Source organism: Vipera berus (genome assembly GCF_964194415.1).
Source record: "Vipera berus genome assembly, chromosome: 3".
Taxonomy (NCBI): Eukaryota; Metazoa; Chordata; class Lepidosauria; order Squamata; family Viperidae; genus Vipera; species Vipera berus.
Window position 1 is genome coordinate 207,895,932 of NC_138204.1, and position 19,489 is coordinate 207,915,420.

General features: G+C 42.0%; 1 protein-coding gene across 1 annotated transcript in view; it reads left to right on the forward strand.

The window, feature by feature from the left end:
• Nucleotides 1–424: 424 nt before the first annotated feature.
• The window catches only part of CCN4 (cellular communication network factor 4), a 35,200-nt gene continuing 16,135 nt past the window's right edge, over nucleotides 425–19,489 (forward strand). The window contains exon 1 of the mRNA XM_081322585.1: nucleotides 425–590. Within this exon, the coding sequence (XP_081178711.1) occupies nucleotides 543–590 (48 nt within the window). The 5' untranslated portion in view covers nucleotides 425–542. The remainder of the gene's footprint in view (nucleotides 591–19,489) is intronic.

Below are 19,489 nucleotides of genomic sequence, written 5' to 3' on the forward strand. Positions count from 1 at the left end.
CGAGGAGGACAGGGATCTGTTCCTGTGGAGGCCCATCTTGGAAAAGACGACTGCTTTACTTTTTCACCCACCCCTTCCTGAAAAAAAAAACATCCTTTCATTTCACTCCCATCCAGCCCACCCAGTTTTCAGGGCAAAGTCATAAATAAATATAATTATAGATGAACCCTGAGCTCAGGAGTGGAGTGTTAAAATTACAGCGGTGTTGTGCTGATGATATGTGGTGAATTTTCCTTTAAGAAATTCCTGGCAGAAGGCGATACAGCCAGAAAGCTGGAGGTGGGGATGAGTCACCCAAATGAAAGGGGGAGAGAGAGAGAGAGAGAGAGAGAGGAGGCAGGAAAAGTTATTCCCGAAGAAAATATGCAGCCGTCCAACCTGACGTCAGATCTGTCTTTAATAAAGCTTCCCCAGAGTCAAGGAGAAGTGATTCCCATCTCTTGTCAATTCAGCTGCTGGAAACGGACTCCGCAAAGGGAGTTGGATGTTGTCTTCCACCAAGAACTGGGTTCAATCCATGTCTTTCACCCTGGCTTCCAGTGATGAGGTGGCTTCAGCCTTGGCTTCTGGTAACCAGCAGCATTTTGCAGGTAAGCACCCCACCCTGGTTTGGTTTGGCAACCCAGGAGAAAGCGAGAGAAGAATGCTCATTACTAAAGGTTGAAAGGGGGTGGGGGTGGTTAAAAAAAAGAGAACTCTCTTCCAGGCGTTTAACTAACTGCAAGACTGAGAAAGAAGGAAAAGGCATTGTTGCTTTATAATACCTTGGTAAGACCATACTGCGTCCAGCTTTGGTTGCCACGATATGAAAAAAAAGGTTGAGACTCTGGAAAGAGTGCAGAGAAGAGCAACAAAGATGATTACAGGGCTGGAGGCTAAACTATAGGAAGAACGGTTGCTGGAATTGGGCATGTCTAGTTTAATGAAAAGGAGGACTAGGGGGGTGACACAATAGCAGTGTTCCAATACCTCAGGGGCTGCCCCAAAGAAGAGGGAGTCAAGCTATTCTCCAAAGCACCCGAGGGCAGGACAAGAAGCAATGGATGGAAACTAATCAAGGAGAGAAGCAACCTAGAACTACGGAGGAATTTCCTGACAGTTAGAACAATTAATCAGTGGAATGACTTGCCTTCAGAAGTTCTGGGTCCTCCATCACTGGAGGATTTTAAGAAGAGATTGGACAACCGTTTCTCTGAAATGGTACAAGGTCTCCTGCTTGAGGAGGGGGTTGGACTAGAAGACCTCCAAGGTCCCTTCCAACCCTGTTATTCTGACTTCTGACAAAGTGATCAGTTGAGGGCTGAAGAAGTGAGGGAGATCTTTAAGTAAAGTGTCTGTATGGAAGTTATTCAGCTTTTTGACCCCTTGGGACAACTGTAGATCTGAGTAATGAGCTGGATGGGGGGGTGGTTTCGGGTATAGGGGGGGGGAAAGAACCTGGAGAACAGAATGAAGCTAGACACAAGGAACCACTCTATATTGATTTCCCCAGATAGAGCTCCTGGTCTTGAAAATAAATGGACTGCTTGGGTGAAGGACTAAGGAAGAGTAGGGCAAGAGGAGATATTTAGAGAGAGCTAGATCAGCATCTCAAAGAAGTGGGGGGAGAGTAATAATACATGACTGCTGAGGGATGAATCAGTAACTTAGAAGATGCCACATGTGGCAGTAACTCCCTGGAAAATGCAAGCTTGTGAGATGAGATTGCTGCAAAGCCTGGAGGTCTGAGACAAAGGATTTACTAGACAGTGCCCACAAGGAGAACTACATTTCCCATGTGGCAAAACAATTTGGGCCATTAAAAAGCACGGACTCCCTGATATCCTGTAGGCCAGGGGTAGGCAACCTTGGCTCTTTTATGACTCGTGGACTTCAACTCCCAGAATTCCTGAGCCAGCCATGCTGAGGGGAAAGGGAGAGGTTTCCAACCTGAGCCATGCTGGCTCAGGAATTCTGGGAGTTGAAGTTCATGAGTCATAAAAGAGCCAAGGTTGCCTACCCCTGTATTAGACAGTGCCCACAAGGAGAACTACATTTCCCATGTGGCAAAACAATTTTGGCCATTAAAAAGCACGGACTCCCTGATATCCTGTAGGCCAGGGGTAGGCAACCTTGGCTCTTTTATGACTCGTGGACTTCAACTCCCAGAATTCCTGAGCCAGCCATGCTGAGGGGAAAGGGAGAGGTTTCCAACCTGAGCCATGCTGGCTCAGGAATTCTGGGAGTTGAAGTTCACAAGTCATAAAAGAGCCAAGGTTGCCTACCCCTGTATTAGACAGTGCCCAAAAGGAAAACTACATTTCCCATGTGGCAAAACAATTTGGGCCATTAAAAAGCATGGACTCCCTGATATCCTGTAGGCTAATCCCCACAGAGTTCCAAAACTCAATCCAGAACATGACCCATAGAAAGGGGCTGGTTGAAAAGCTTGCATAAAGGAAACAAATGTTAAGGGGGAAAAAGTGCTGAGGCTTTTACGGTATATCAGAGGTTGCCTTGTTCAGAAGCTGAGTAGGTACAGCAGGTGAGATTTAGTGACTGCAGTGTCCTGAACTTTTGAATATCATTGGCAGGGAGGACATCTGCCATTCAGAAGGAAGGAAGGAAGGAAGGAAGGAAGGAAGGAAGGAAGGAAGGAAGGAAGGAAGGAAGGAAGGAAGAAAGGAAGGAAGGAAGGAAGGATCAGTCTGAATCAATTCACTGCAGGATTACTTCATAGTTCTGATCTACCATTGTCAGCCCTTCAAGGTAGACCAGAGAAGATGTACCAACCATGAGTAGTAATTTTGTCTTTATGGTAAAGTTACAGTAACAGCATCTGGCAAGTCTGAAAGCCTTTCTCCCCATCCTCACCTTCACTTTCCAGAAAACTAAAATCATGGGGTAGATGGTAAAGAAAACATATATTAGAGAGACAAACTGCATGAATCCCTTTTGCCTCTTGTCTGCACCGCTATAATTGTTTGGCTTTGAATTCCTTAGCAAGGCAACGAAGTGTGTGTTTAAAATGGGGTTCACCCAGGGCTTTCTCGCTCAGTGTTTACGTTCTCTGATTATAACGTGGTCTGTGATGTTTATGACCACTTTGGACTTCTCCAAAGCACTGGTGGAAAAAAGGCACAATCATTTTCCCTCACCTCTTAGGAGGGTCAATTTCAAGGGTCAATCAAGGGCGAAGGTGGATCTTTCATAATCAACGACATCATTTTTTTCTGGAGAAATGCACGATTGTGCTCTTGTTGGGCAAATAAATGCATGTGACAGTTGGATTGTCCTGGTCTTTCTGGTATGATGGTCTTCATGGTGCATCTGCTTTAGCCTGAGGTGCAAATCTGGACTATTTGATTAATGATGGTTCAAAGTATCCTGGAAGTCTTGAGAATGCGTTACTCAGTCCCCTGGATAAGCTTGTTGCATGAACACAACTATAAAGCTGGACGAAGTCTTTGATATCATCATGTCCGACCCTGTGCTCATTGCAGAAATCTAGACTAGAGCATCCCTGGTAGATAGCTGGGAACACATCCTCCTCTTTCCTTGGATATTAGCTCTGTTATTAAGCTGTTCTTCCTTTCAGGAAACTTGTCCTAATGTTTAACTAAAATATACTTTCCAGCAAGTTTGCTCTGTATTCCATATCCTGCACTATGAAACGATAGAATGATAGAGAAGAAACCCTGATTTTCTCCATTCAAATACTTGAAAAGTGCTGACATGTCCCTGCCACCAAGTCAAGTTGCCTTTGCGTGAATTCATCCAGCTGGGCATCCCAAAGATGGTTTTTCAAAAGGCAACTGGACTTTGGTTTTTCCTTGAAGATGTTTTGCTTCTCATCCAAGAAGCTTCCTCAGTTCCGACTAAACGGTGGAGGATGGAAGGATTTATATTTGTTGAAGTCATCTTTCTGAGAGTCGTTGAGGCCACTTGGAGGTTTATCTATGCCCACAGGGTCAACCTGAATAGTATAAATGGGTGTGGAGCCTTCTTGGAACTGCTGAAAGGACGGTATTGTAAACAGGAGGTAGGTGGTGTCGTATCCCTTCCCCTCTGATGAGAGAGGGCTGTTCAATCTTAATGTAGATGGCCAGAGTCATGACTGGATGACGTAGAATCTCGATAGACATCCAGTTGGAGAGACATTCTTCTCTCACAGACTTTTCTACTCCCCCTTTGCCATACACATGAAGTGGTGGGGAAGTAATCTTATGTAGATGGTAACATGCTAATCCGATCCTACACTTCTGGTGGTGTGGGGTGGGATAGTGTCAGCGGTGGGATTCAAATATGTGAACAATAGGTTCTCTGCGTGGATGCCGCTTCCGGAAGTCCTGGGCAACAAAGAATCAGCTACCGGTTCTGCCAAAGTGGTGCGAACTGGCTGAATCCCACCACTGGATAGTGTCCATCTCCTAGAAACTCCATGTAAGGTGTGAAGATCTGTAGGGCACGGGTTCTTATCTGTTTAGATGTAGGCACAAAGGTGGGTAAACTCGATGGGTTGTGTACACCAGTGACCCCCAACCTTTTGGGCACAAGTTCTGTGGAGACAGGATTTTCCGCAGACTGGAGGCGGATGGGGCTTTGCTTGTTGGCACAGCCTGGTTTCTGGCATGCTGCGGCACTGGGGCTTGGGGACCCCTGGTGAAGACCAACAGCATTGAGCAAAATTTTTAAGATGGCTTAATGTCTCCAACGATCGCCTGGAAGATCTGTAGAACCCATTTGTTCCAGTGATAAGGCATCAGTCTGGAAACCAGGAGAGGGTGAGTTGTAGTCCCGTGTTAAGCAGGCAAACCAGCTCTATGAATTTTGGACAATCACCAGGAGACTATGAGTTCTAGTCCTCCATTAAGTCTCAATCTGGCTGGGTGACTTTGGGCCAATCACCAGGAGATGATGACTTCTAGTCCCTCCTTAGTCATGAAAGCTTAGGCAGTTTTTTCCCCTCCAAATGCAGTCATACTTCTTCATATAATGTCACCCTGCCTACTTTGCAGTAATCAAGCCCTCTCCCCCCAACAAATATCAGGGGCAGCCTCTATCTGGAAAAACACCCCCCCCAAAAAAACACCTTTATATCTGCTCTTTTTTAGGTCCCTCTTCTTATATATACTGGTGCAGTTGCTTTTGAAACGTCCATTTCCAAATCAAATCGATGATTTAGACCAGGTGTCAAACTCAATTTCATTGAGGGCCGCATCAGCATTGCGGTTGCCCTCAAGGGGCCGGGTGGGTGTGGCCAGGGTGGGCGTGGCCTACTGGGTGGGCATGGCTAGAGTGCATATGGCCTACTGGGTGGGCGTGGCCAGCTCTACATCATTGGCATCAAGGGTGCCTATGGGGGCCTGGGCAGGAGTGGGACAGATCTGAGGGTCTCTGGCAGAAGGAGGGTCTCTGGGCCAGGGCCAAGGCAGTGGGAGCCGTTCCCTCACTGTTTCCAGGATGGCTTCACGGGCCGCATGAAACCACTCCACGGGCCGGATCCGGCCCCCGGGCCTTGTGTTTGACATGTCTGATTTAGACTGACTCAGCTCTGTTAAGCAATACGAACTGGCATCTGAAGTCAAATGAGTAAAACATTCCAGAGAAAAAAAAATGCTTTGAAACAAAAGAAATTGACTTTCCAGAGATGCATGAGTCCAATCAAAGCTAATTTATATCCATGTCATTTTTTGCAAACCGTTTCTCCCTACGAAATCATGTTTAATTTGAACAAAAGAATAGCCCATGCTCTGGGCTAGAGAAAGCCATTTAAACATCTATGTACTACTAAAACTCTCAGCTTTGTAACCTCTAACTGGGTCACACGATGCATTACAGGGCAAAACAGTACCTCCAATCGGACTAACTTACAGAATGCATCCAAAATCTGGGATCCATCACTCCCATGGAATTGAAATATGGCAAATTTTATAAAAATCATTTTATAAAATTCATTTTATGAGGGCAGGACAAGAAGCAATGGATGGAAACTAATCAAGGAGAGAAGCAACCTAGAACTAAGGAGAAATTTCTTGACAGTGAGAACAATTAATCAGTGGAACGACTTGCCTCTAGAAGCTGTGAATGCTCCAACACTGGAGGTTTTTAAGAAGAGACCGGACAGCCATTTGTCTGAAATGGTATAGGGTTTCCTGCCTGAGCAGGGGGTTGGACTAAATGACCTCCAAGGTCCCTTCCAGCTCTGTTATTCTATTCTACAGTATTCTATTCTATTCTATTCTATTCTATTCTATTCTATTCTATTCTATTCTATTCTATTCTATTCTATTCTATTCTATTCTATTCTATTCTATTCTATTCTATTCTATTCTATTCTATTCTATTCTATTCTATTCTATTCTATTCTATTCTATTCTATTCTATTCCAAAGCATTTTTATGACATAATACATGTCACAGCACATTCCCTTTGCTCATTTTCTGATGTCTGACTGTGCTGTACTGTTCAACATGGGCTACTTCCAAGGCAGATAATATCTCTGAATATCTCCCTGAATTTTTAAAAGATTTTCAGGTACATTCGAAGCTCTGCCATCACTGAAGGTACTGAGAAATCTGGTTAAGGAAATATCACTGAAATGCTGTTCCAGTGGGTCATGGCTTGTCTATTTCACTAAATATGAACCACGCAAACAATACAGGGATTTTTATAATACAGCAAAATGTTAAAGTTAAAGCATTATTGGTATATATACACGTCAAAGAACTTAACAGGTTATTGTTTTTATGTATTTGTTTTTATTTTTATTTTAAAGAACATCTCCAGAGTCTTTATCTTATCAAACTCTGCACATTGCATAATAATGTTCGTTCCTCCATCGCATTAAAATCATAGACAATAATAAAAACAAGCATGTTTGTTAAAGGCACCATTCACTTAAGCTAAGGATCAAATGCCCCTGGCACAGTGCTACAGCTAGTCCTCAACTTATGACCGCAATTGAGCCTGAAATTTCCATTGCCAAGCAAGATGGTTGTTAAGTGGGGTTTGCCCCATTTTACGACCTTTCTTGCCACCTTCTTCTTAAGTTAATAACTGCAGTTGTTAAGTTAGTGACACGGTTGTTATGTGAATCTGGCTTCCCAGACACAGCAACCGTCATAAGTACAGTACATGCCAGTTGCCAAGTGTCCAAATTTTGATCACGTGATGGGGGGGGGGAATCCTGCAATGCTCGTGTGAAAAACAGTCATAAGTTGATTTTGTCATAGCATCAAACGGTCACTAAATGAATGGCTGTAGACACGACATACATAGAGGTGACATAATAGAATAGAATGGAATGGAATGGAATAGAATAGAATAGAATAGAATAGAATAGAATAGAATAGAATAGAATAGAATAGAATAGAATAGAATAGAATAGAATAGAATAGAATAGAATGGAATGGAATGGAATGGAATGGAATGGAATGGAATGGAATGGAGTGGAGTGGAGTGGAGTGGAGTGGAGTGGACTGGACTGGAATAGAATAGAATAGAATAGAATAGAATAGAATAGAATAGAATAGAATAGAATAGAATAGAATAGAATGGAACGGAACGGAACGGAATGGAACGGAATGGAAAGGAAAGGAAAGGAAAGGAAAGGAAAGGAAAGGAATGGAATGGAATGGAATAGAATACAATAGAATAAACAGAGTTGGAAGGGACCTTGGAGGTCTTCTAGTCGAGCCCCCTGCTCAACCAGGAGAACCTATGACATCTCTGACAGATGATTGTCCAGTCTCTTCTTGAAGATTTCCAGTGATGGAGCACCTATGATTTCTGGAGGCAAACTGTTCCGCTGGTTAATTGTCCTCACTGTCAGGAAGTTTCTCCTTAATTCCAGGTTGCTTCTCTCTTTGATCAGTTTCCAACCATTGTTTCTCGTCCTGCCCTCTGGTGCTTTGGAGTATAGCTTGACACCCTCTTCTTTGTGGCAGCCCCTCAAATACTGGAACACTGCTATCATGTCTCCCCTAATTCTTCTTTTCTTTAGACTAGCCAAACCCAAGTCCCGCAGCCGTGCTTCGTCTGTTTTAGTCTCCAGGCCTTTGATCACCTTAGTTGCTCTTCTCTGAATTTTTTCCAAGGTCTCAACATCTTTTTTGTGATATGGTGACCAAAACTGGCTGCAGTATTACAGGTGTGGTCTTACTAGAGTTTTATGAAGCGGTACTAATACTTAGAGAAGGTGACGTACGTAGAAATCTTTTTAAATGTTACTTCCACTGCAACCCTGCAAATCAGGTTGGACTGTTCATCAACACCTAAATTATTACACACTTACTTGTGGTAATTAAAGCTGGAATTCTGTTCGTACAGCTAGTCCTTGACTTACAACCATAATTGAGTCTGGAATTATAGATGTAAAGCTTCCCCATTGACTTTACTTGTAAAAAGGTCACCAAAAGGGGATCACATGACCCCAGGACAGTGCAACAGTCATAAATATATGCCAGTTGACAAGTCTCTGAATTCTGATCGCGTGACCATGGGGCTGCTGCAATGGTTGTATGTGTGAAAAATGGTCATAAGACTCTTTTTCAGTGCCGTTGTAACTTCGAACGGTCACTATACAAATCCTTGTAAGTCAAGAACTATCTCTAAGTGGGCCTGAATTTTAAAAACCATCCATATTTCAACCATGCTCACCTTTTTAAAGAATCATCTGGGCCTTAAAATATTTAAAAAAAAACCCAAAACAAAAACCATTTCTCTCCTTCTCTCTTACACACACGTTAAATGATTAGAACAGCCATAAAACACATAAAGAGCACTAAAAAGCAATATATTCTAAGAAGCTACTCTGAGAAACAAGTTCAGAATCCCAGCCAAGATTAAAAGATAGAACGCGATTTCATACCCGAGATTTATGATTTGTTACGATTTGCGGTTTAGTCAACTGAGCGAGCAGGCTGACTCTTGTAAAAAACAAAAAAAAAGCAAAATTCCCAGATGAAGTTTCTCCCAGCCTGCAGGACCCTGCTGATTTAGCAAACTAAACAATTCCAACCAAAAATATGCAAGGGTGGGAACTCAGTAAAGCCAGGCTGAAACATAAATTAACCAAGGCCCCAAATCTTTCACCTAAAGATTTTAAGGGTTAAGTGGAGCCTTGAGCACCCACACCCAATTGTGCACAAGCCTAAACAGGTAGTCCTTGACTTACAACCATTCATTGAATAGCAATAGCAACAGCCCTTAGACTCATATACGGCTTGACAGTGCTTTACAGCCCTCTCTAAGCAGTTTACACAGTCAGCCTAGTGCCCCCAACAATACGGATCCTCATTTTACCAACCTCTGAAGGATGGAAGGCTGAGCCAAGCTTAAGCTGTTCAGGGTCGAACTCTTGGCAGTGGACAGAGTTAGCCTGCAATACTGCATTCTAACTACTGCACCATCGCGGCTCTTACCATAACTGTCTAAGTGGTTTACAGAGTCAGCCTATTGCCCTTGACAATCTGGGTCCTCATTTTATCGACTTCGGAAGGAGGGAAGGCTGAGTCAACCCTGAGCCGGTCAGGATCGAACTCCAGGCTTTGGGCAGAGTTAGTCTGCAATATTGCAACTTTAACTACTGCAGCATCATGGTTTTTGGTGGTGCGGTACTGGCCAAAATTGATCATTGGGGAAGCTGGATTCTTTTAATAACTTAATGACCGTGGTGACTTAAATGACCATTGTAAAAATGATTGTGAAATTGGGTGACTTGACTTATGAAAGCAACATTTTATAATGGAAATTCCGGTCCCAATTGTAATCGTAAGTTGAGGATTGCCAGTATGTGTAATTTGTTTTATACTTGATGATGGAGATGGGAAAGAAGAAGGAGGAAATGGAGTGGCTGTGTCAAAACAAAAAACAAAAATTACAAAAAGTCCCCCTCTCAAATGTAAAAAAAGATGTCGAGACTCTGGAAAGAGCGCAGAGAAGAGCAACAAAGATGATTAGGGGGCTGGAGGCTTAAACATACAAGGAACGGTTGCTGGAATTGGGTATGTCTAGTCTAATGAAGAGAAGGACTAGGGGACACAAGATAGCGGTGTTCCAAGCAAGCAAAGGCCCTTAACCAGTCTAGTTTCAGCCTCCTCAACCCTGAGATGGAACAGGATTTTAAACAGTGATCTTCACCAGACAGAGACTTCAAAGGAAAAAAAAAACAAAAAAAACCCTCTCAGATCTTAGTCTCAGACTGTGGTGTCATGAGTAATCAGGAATGAGAATAATGCAAAGGAAGACATTATGATTAAATGCATGCCTCTGTAGGGACAGAGGTTGGGTGTGGGAGATGTTTGAACCTCACCCTACCAGTGATGCACGAATAAGACCACAGTCAACATCTGAGGTTCCATTTCGTGCCATTCCTTGTGAGCGTGAGAGTACAACCATGACAATCTCAGAGACTGGCAAGTCCCTGCAGTTTCCTTGGAAAAGGTTTTCAGAAGTGGTTTATTTATTTATTTATTTATTTATTTTATTTGTTTTTATATACCGCCCTTCTCCCGAGGGACTCGGGGCGGTTTGCCCTTGACTGTTTCTTAGGGCTGGAAGAGAGGGACTAGCTTGAGGTCACCCTGCTGGCTTTGTGTCTAAAGCAGGACTAGAACTCACCAACTCCTGTTGATTGGCCCAAAGTTACCTGGCCAGCCTACAAGCCTAAGACAGGATTAGTACTCAACATCTGCTGGTGATTGGCCCAAAGTCACGCAGCTGGCTTTCGTGCCTGAGGTTCTAGAACTCACTGTCTCCCAATTTCTAACCTGATGCTTTAATTACTACATCAAAGTGGCTCTAAAAAAGAAAGATATTTTTCCCCCAAAATATCAGAATAACGGAAGGGACCTGGGAGGTCTTCTAGTCCAACCCCCTGCTCGGACAGGAAACCCTATATACCATTTCAGACAAATGGCGGTCCAATCTCTTCTTAAAAACTTCTAATGTTGGAGCACCCACAGCTTCTGGAGGCAGGTTGTTCCACTGCTTAATTGTTCTAACTGTCAGAAAAAATTCTTCTTAGTTCTAGGTTGCTTCTCTCTTTGGTTAGTTTCCATCCATTGCTTCTTGTGCTGTCTTCAGGCGCTTTGGAGAATAGCTTGACTCCCTCTTCTTTGGGGCAGCCCCTGAGATATTGGAAGACTGCTAAAATGCCACCTCTATCATACCCAGCTACGGAGGTCTATTTACTGCAAGATACCCGTTTATGCCTTTTATCCTAATTATGCCCTGGCTAAATGCACTTCAGGAAGCTTTCTAAACCCAGCAACATTTTGGGGGAGAAAAATCACAAGATCTAAATCAGCACAACCGTCAATGGCTGGCAGATTATGTGCCTCTTTGTGGCAACCCCTGAGATGCAAAAATCCAAGCCAACCCCAGTTGTAGTCATCCCCTTTGGCAACACCACCCTTCTGAATGTAAATTGTGCTATTCACCAAAATACTTGATAGGATGAACATCCTGACCAGATCAGTATTACTGCCCTGGAACAGTGCAATACCATCTAACACCTAAGCCTTCACAGTTCTATATTTTTCTATAATGTTCACAATATAGCTATTGCATTATAATTGTGGGGCCTGGAGGTGATGCACACCGAAAATGTACTTTTGAGATCTTTGCACACCCTGATTTCAGGATAAAAGACGGTAAAAAAAAATCATACCGGTTTTGGATCTCACAGTAGTATAGTTGGCTTGAATTTTGCTTCAATGCTGCCCCCTGATGTTAGATTACAAATAAGTGGAGATTCTGCTATTTCGCCAGTAACTGGATTTTAATTGTGAAATTCAACTGTGGATAAACACTTAGTCCAAGGGTAGGCAACCATGGCTCTTTTATGACTCGTGGACTTTAACTCCCAGAATTCCTGAGCCAGCATGGCTCAGCTTGGAAACCTCTCCCTTTCTCCTCAGCATGGCTGGCTCAGGAATTCTGGGAGTTGAAGTCCACGAGTCATAAAAGAGCCAGGTTTGCCTACCCCTGCCTTAGTCAAACTTCTCGCACATTTCAATGAAATGTATTTTGGCAGAATATTGCTTATTCATTGAAATCAGAAGTTTGATTAGATTTGATTATGTCAAGCATGATATTAATCTAATCTCAAGTTGTTTTTGATGCCTAGTGACCACAAAGATAGATTTTCTTATGATAACAGAATGACAGAGTTGCAAGGGACTTTGGAGGTCATCTAGTCCAATCCCCTGCTCAGGCAGGAAATACCATTTCATACAGTCTCTTCTTGAAAGACCACAGTGATGGACACCTTATGCCATTCCAGAGAAATGGTTGTTCAATCTTTTCTTAAAAACCTCCAGCGTTGCAGTACCCACAACTTCTGGAGGCAAGTAGTTACCCTGATTAATTTGTTCTGTCAGGAAATTTCTCCTCAGTTCTAGGTTGGGTTTCTCCTTAATTATGATCTCTCCCTAATCTGGACTCCCAGCAATGTGCTCATTGGCACTTTGACTGAGAAATCTGGAGTAAAGGAACTTGTAACTTCCAGACAAGTTAACACCAGATCTGCAAAGATTAGGATGGTAACAAATCCTAGAGCAACAAAGATGATTGGGGGACTGGAGGCTAAAACATATAAGAAACAGCTGCTGGAATTGAGTATGTCTAGTTTAATGAAAAGAAGGATGAGGGGGGACAAGATAGCAGTGTTCCAATATCTCAGGGGATGCCACAAAGAGGAGGGACTCAAGCTATTCTCCAAAGCACCCAAAGGCAGGACAAGAAGCAACAGATGGAAACTAATCAAGGAGAGAAGCAACCTAGAACTACGGAGGAATTTCCTGACAGTTAGAACAATTAATCAGTGGAACAACCTGCCTCCAGAAGCGGTGAATGCTCCAACACTGGAAGTTTTTAAGAAGAGACTGGACAGCCATTTTTCTGAAATGGTATAGGGTTTCCTGCCTGAGCAGGGGGTTTGGACTAGATGACCTCCAAAGTCCCTTCTAACTTTACTATTATGAAATCATGTAGCAGTTTGTGGGAAGTGTACATTGGACTTTGAAGAAACACGACAGGAAAAATATTGATGCTTTTGAACTTTGGTGTTGAGGAAGACTCCCAAGAATACTGTGGACAGCCAAGAAAAGAAATCCGTGGATCATCACACAAATGACACCAAGCATGTGAGTTTTGCTCACATGACCATAGGAATGCAGTAACAGTTATAAGTACAAAGAACTATCATAAATCACTTTTTTCAGCACCATTGTAACTTTGAATGGTCTCTAAACAAATTGTTGTAAGTCAAGGACTACCTGTAATGCAAAATTTGCCTCAAATAAGCTTATTGTTAGTAAGGAGAGGGAAAGTTTATAATCATAATAGTAAAGTTGGAAGGGACCTTGGAGATCATCTAGTCCAACCCCCTGCTCAGGCAGGAAAGCCTATACCATTTCAGACCAATGGCTGTCCAGTCTCTTCTTAAAAACTTCCAGTGTTGGAGCATTCACAGCTTCTGGAGGCAGGTTGTTCCACTGGTTAATTGTTCTCACTGTCAGAAAGTTTCTCCTTAGTTCTAGGTTGCTTCTCTCCTTGATCAGTTTCCATCCGTTGCTTCTTGTCCTGCCTTCAGGCGCTTTGGAGAATAGCTTGACTCCCTCTTCTTTGGGGCAGCCCCTGAGATATTGGAACACTGCTATCATGTCCACCTTAGTCCTTCTCTTCATTAAACTAGACATACCCAATTCCAGCAGCCGTTCCTTTCTTTGAACAGGGCCACCCAATTTTATGATCCCCCCTTTTTTGTAAGTCTCTCTTTCTCCTTCTCTTTCTCTCTTTCCTTACCTCTCTCTCTCCTTTCTCTCTCCTTTTGTCTTCTTTTTTCTAGTTAACTTTTTAAAATGTTTCCTGATGTTGAATCAATAAAAATCAAGCTACATTTTGGCTAGGATGATCTGAAGGATGGGGTTGGGTGCTCTGATCTGGGTAAGGCCTATGGTGGGTGTCAACTAAACTGGAAATTATGCAGAGTAATCTTTCATCGATACCATGACGTTGATTAGGAAATTCTGCCGAGTAATTTTCCATCCTTATGATGACTTTGATTCCCCATATTCAAAACGAGGACTGCAGATGAAATGAAAATGGCACTCAAGTTTTAGCCCACTAGGTGGTGCCATAAGAAGGTGGAAAGCAGGCACAATACTTCCTGTTAGCTTTTTTTTAGTTCACATTTAACTGCAATTCTTTGGTCTCACCCTGGGAAAGAGATTCCTGCTCTTCTTCTCAGGTTGCTTGAAAATGGCTTTCAAATTACCCTGCTTGGGGTTTTCAAGCTTGCAGCAGAATGTGACTGCCATTAGGCCAATCCTGCCCTGACATACTGGTGTCACCACAACACCCATTTTAACACTTGTGCTCTGCAGATGCTGCCTTGGGGAGCAGAAAGTGCTGCCTGCCGCTCACATTTTACAGTCTGAAAAAGAAGTTGAAAGGAATCTCTCTTTGGGAGTTCATGAAGGGTGCCAAATAAGACCACTACATGGTGTGTGTGTGTGTGTGGGGGGGGGGGAACAGGTCCAGTTACAAGCCAGGAATAAAAATGGAGGCTGCTTTTGAAAGAAGGTTTTTGTTTACTGAAGAGCAGAACAGGATCTAGTTCTGGGACCGCTGACCAATAGATTTGATGAGTACAAATACAGTTTTACAGCATTTAGTAATTTGGAGATTTGCTTTGTGTGCTTCTGTTATTAGATTTGTTTAGCTTGTTTGCAAAGGCTAGCAATGGATCTAAAACACTGACTTCCTTGGTCCTAATCCTGTCAACAAATGTAATTAATTTTATCCCCTTATCTTTTGTCTGTCAAAAGCCCCCTTTGTGAATCAACAGCCAGGGGTTTCATGAGTGAAACATTTTTTTCTGTATTTCTTTTCCTGAGCTTTATTCTTGTAATTTGGGGGGGAGGCTAGTAAAAAAGATCGGGGGGGGGGGTTGTTCTTACCACAATGGGAACATTTCCAGGCACATAGATCTGTGTTTTTTCCAACCTTGTGTGAATGTCAACTCCCAGAATTCCCCAGCCAGCATGACATAACGCATGTGATGTCACTGTGACTTGAGTCACTAAGGGAAATGGAATCCATTTTACATCATCACAGCTTTGCCTCTTGATCAGGGGTCTTCCAAGGCTTGAACGGGTTGTACAAAGTTGTGTTCCTAGAAAATGTGGAACTTGTCAGCTGACACAATCGATCAAAGATTGTGGGTGTGATATTTGCCCTTCAGGAATAGGTTTTGCTGCCTGAAAAAGCTTAAGAACCCCCCAAATAGAAGGAAGCTTTCTCTCCCTTCCCCCCCCCCCCCCGCATGAGCTTGGTTTCTTCTGGAAAAGAAGCTGACTTGAAATGGCTAATCAATTTGCTTCCTAAGCAATCTTTGCAGCCTACCAGCAAGCCATCATTTTTAAACTACAGTCTTTTTAAAATGTCAATAGTCAGGACGAGCAGGATCCCAGATTTACTCTGTACCATTTTTTAAAGACAAGTTTTATTGATTCTTTTAATATTTACATATACATGTATTCAGGGCTTTTTTCCTCATAGAACGCTCAGAACGGAGTTCCGGCACTTTTTTTGAATGGAACCTTGTAGGGTAGGCGGGTTGTATGACATGTGTGAGTTCCGGCACCTTTTTCTTTTACAAAAAAAGCACTGCATGTATTTATGAAACAATATGGTTGTTGGGTAGTTAAAAAAAGAAATAACCAGTTGTAAATAGTTCAGGTTACATCAACAGAGATGCCCTCTCTACTTCCCTTAGGCAAGTTAGTACATTTCTAGTTGTAACCTAGTCAATCAACAAAACCTAAAATATATTTTCAGTAATACAGATCAATATCCTGTTTTTAAATTTTATCTAATTGCAATAAGATATTTTAGAGTGGCCTATAGTATATAGAAAAAAAGCTTAATTTTGGAGTAACCCAAAATTCCCTATTTCAATAAAGAATAATTCTTTTGTCTACAAAACTTATATTGTTCATTACAAAGCATTCTTATTTTTTACCATTAAAGTCTAATTTTCATCTTAACAAATCACCAGTTATTAGAAATATGTTTTTTGCCTTAACCATTCAACAATTATTAAAATACTATCTTTTATATATAAAATTCTAGGTTCTATGTTGTTGTTGTTGTTGTTGTTAGCTGCGAAGTCGTGTCCGACCCATCGCGACCCTATGGACAACGTTCCTCCAGGCCTTCCTGTCCTCTACCATCTAGGTTCTATACTATGATTCAAAAGTGACCACTGAATATACTATGTCATCTTGACTGTACATCAATTATTAAAATACTATCTTTTGATATGTCATTCCAAGTTCTAAGATATAGTTCGGAGTTATATTCTAAAAGCTTACATTTGTTTACCTTTACAGATCTAAGAGCTAAATGTAAAATCAGTTATAATTTTTAGGGATTCCCCTCAATCCATAAAAAAGATATTTTTATAGTCTATCTTTAGGAATCCCAAAAGAGAAACAAGTTCAGTTTTTTTTTAAAAAAAATCTAACTCTTGCCTTCCTTTTGTGCCAATCATGCTTCCCTCTTGGCATCTTTAAAATCTCAAATGTATCTTCCTTTCTTCCTATACCCCTTATTTGAATCCAGGGAGCATATCCAAATGTCAATTTTGCAAGGAAGATGTCGCCTTTGTAACCATTGTATTTTTGCTTTGATAATTCAATTTTTGATGGTTGATATAATATAGTTGTCATTAAATCAGTCAAATCTTTTTGTTCTTCCAATTCTATCTGGGTTAGGTAGAAAGTAGTAGCTGGTATTATGATTGTCCTTTGATTAATTGAATTCTCAATATATTGTATTTGAAGGCCTTTAGTGTCTTCACTCTTGGTGTTGTTTTCTTCAGGTGCTGCTGCTTTTTGGGTTGCAAGTTTTGTAGTTGCCATTAAAGTTTGGATTTTAAGGTCTTCCGTAGGCTGCTTTTGTTGTTCTTTGAAATCTCCTATTTTAGTATTAGTTTCCACTTCTTCTATTTGATTTTGGGTTATCTTTTCCTCATTTAAAATCAAAATTTGATTTGGTGGCTTTAAGTTGTTAGATTTTTCTTGCAATTTGGCTTTAATTTGCTCTGTCATTGCCAAAATTGTGTCCAATATCAGTTTATAATCAAGTGGTGGGATGTATTCATCCATTTCGTTGTAGTTTGCAGTTAAATCTTCCATGGAGGCTGTTTTAATAATAGTCATAGATTTTCCACCTCCTGAAGAGTTGTATTCAGTGCCAGGTGTTCCCACCCTTATCTTAGTGTCAAGGACAGCTCTATTATTCAGTGAGCTCTCACAAAAAAAAGGAAATTTACTTGCTGTACCAGGTTTCACCACAAGATGTCAACAGTAACATATAACATGCAATGGAGGAATTTTCTTTTCTTTTCTTTTTCCAAATTAATATAGAACTTTTGTAGGATTAGTCCAAATTTTTTCCTTAATTCACAGCTTAGAGAAAAGATAGGGTAGTGGATTCCCAGCAACAAACAGAAGCTTTTTTAGTGAATACAGATGAAATTACTTAATTTCTTTGCTGAATTAATTAAAGTTCTTTTGTAGCTTTGAGGCTTTAAGTTTTGTTCCCAGAGTAGATATTCGCCGTTTTCTCAAAAAATGGGGAAGGAGGTTTTCAGAAAAGTCCCACAGGAAGATGGTTAGGGAATAAGAAAGGTAAAAGCTCACCCAGATCCTCCAGATTGCTTCTTAGTGCTAGGTAGTGCTTTGGCTTTTGGCAGGGAGAGGCTTAATGATCAGCCATCTTTATGGCCGGTCTCTTCTTCGGGCCAAAGGAGATGAATTCCAGATTCCAGAAGAGGGCTGCCGCCCTTCCACGATCGCAGGAAAGTCCTCCTCTTGATAATCGCCACTCCAGGATGATTTTTGATCCTTTTCAGGGTCCTCCAAAAAAGAAAGAAAGGGACGGCAGGAAGCAGGCTGTTCCTGTACGTCCGGAAGCACCACGCACGCAAACCGGAAGCCCTATACCATTTGTTAATGTTAATATAGTTAATCTTCCAAAGCTATATATGGATGGATGAATGGATGGACGGACGGACGGATGCAGAGATATACATTGGGACACTGTCTGCATTCATGTGAACAAGACCCCGCCCCTTTTTACATACATCAGGACATATTTTTTAAAAAGGCTGGGCTTCCACTGCATTGTTGGGACTGTCATTCTGGAGGTTTTGAGCCTCCACAGAAGGAAGGAAGGAAGGAAGGAAGGAAGGAAGGAAGGAAGGAAGGAAGGAAGGAAGGAAGGAAGGAAGGAAGGGAGGGAGGGAGGGAGGGAGGGGGGGAGAAAGGAAGGAAGGAAGGAAGGAAGGTAGGTTCAAGAGTGGGAAATGACAGCAAGATTGCACCAATTTTTTTTATACTCCTTTTGTGCCTGGGTTATATTTAGTTTATTTATTTTTTATTAGATTTTTGTTCCACCTTTATTACGTTATAAGTAATCCAAAGGACTCCAGAAGATGGTAGAGGACAGGAAGGCCTGGAGGAACATTGTCCATAGGGTCGCGATGGGTCGGACATGACTTCGCAGCTAACAACAAAGTAATCCAAGGTGGTGAACATATATAATACTTCTTCCCCCCTTCTATTTTCTCCACAACAAAAACCCTGTTTTGAAGTGAATTGGATTTAGTGAGAGCGACTGGTCCAAAGTTACCTATCTATCTATCTGGCTTTCATGCCTAAGGCAGGACTACAACTCTTAATCTCCTGGTTTCTAGCCTGGAGCCTTAACCACTAGACCAAACTGGCTCTTACGAGTTTCACATACGTGAATGTGGGATAGAGCGGACATTGTAATGGCCTGGCACTGCTTTCATGATTTTGAGAGAATCATAGGATCCCAGAAATAGCTGTGGATCACCAACACTTAGCCAAAAGTCAAGATGGCGACTGGGAGAGTGTATCCAAAGCTGCCTTCTTGACTTTTCTGACACACGCCCACTTCAGATGTCCCTGCTCTGGAAAGAAGAAATAAATGTTGGGACTATGGAGTCTGTTTTTGGGCAAATTGCTGCCTTTCTTTGCAATCCAGCACTCAGGATATTATCTAATAATGTGTTATCCTCAGATCACCCGATCCTCTTGAAGGGGAAGGTCATCCATCTTGCTTTTATTCAGGCCAAAGAAAAGGTAACAATTAGCTCAAAAGTACAGGAGTGATCAAAAGGAATGGAATCGAATTGCAGAGCGGTTTTCTGCTTGACCTTAGCTTCACTTTTGGCCTTCAAAGCTTTGATAAAATCCAGGAACTATGGCAAATTGGTTTTAAATGCCATGAACAAAGGGAATGGACTGCCCAGGCTATGGGAACCTTGGCCTCCTAAAACAGAAGAATGAAACTTCTTTTCTATGCCATTTGAAAGTAAACCAATTAATTCCAATTCCCCCTTGAAATGGAAACCGGTAGAGTAGTTACAGCATTGTAGCCAGGACATTTTGAGGAAGAAAAAGCAAGT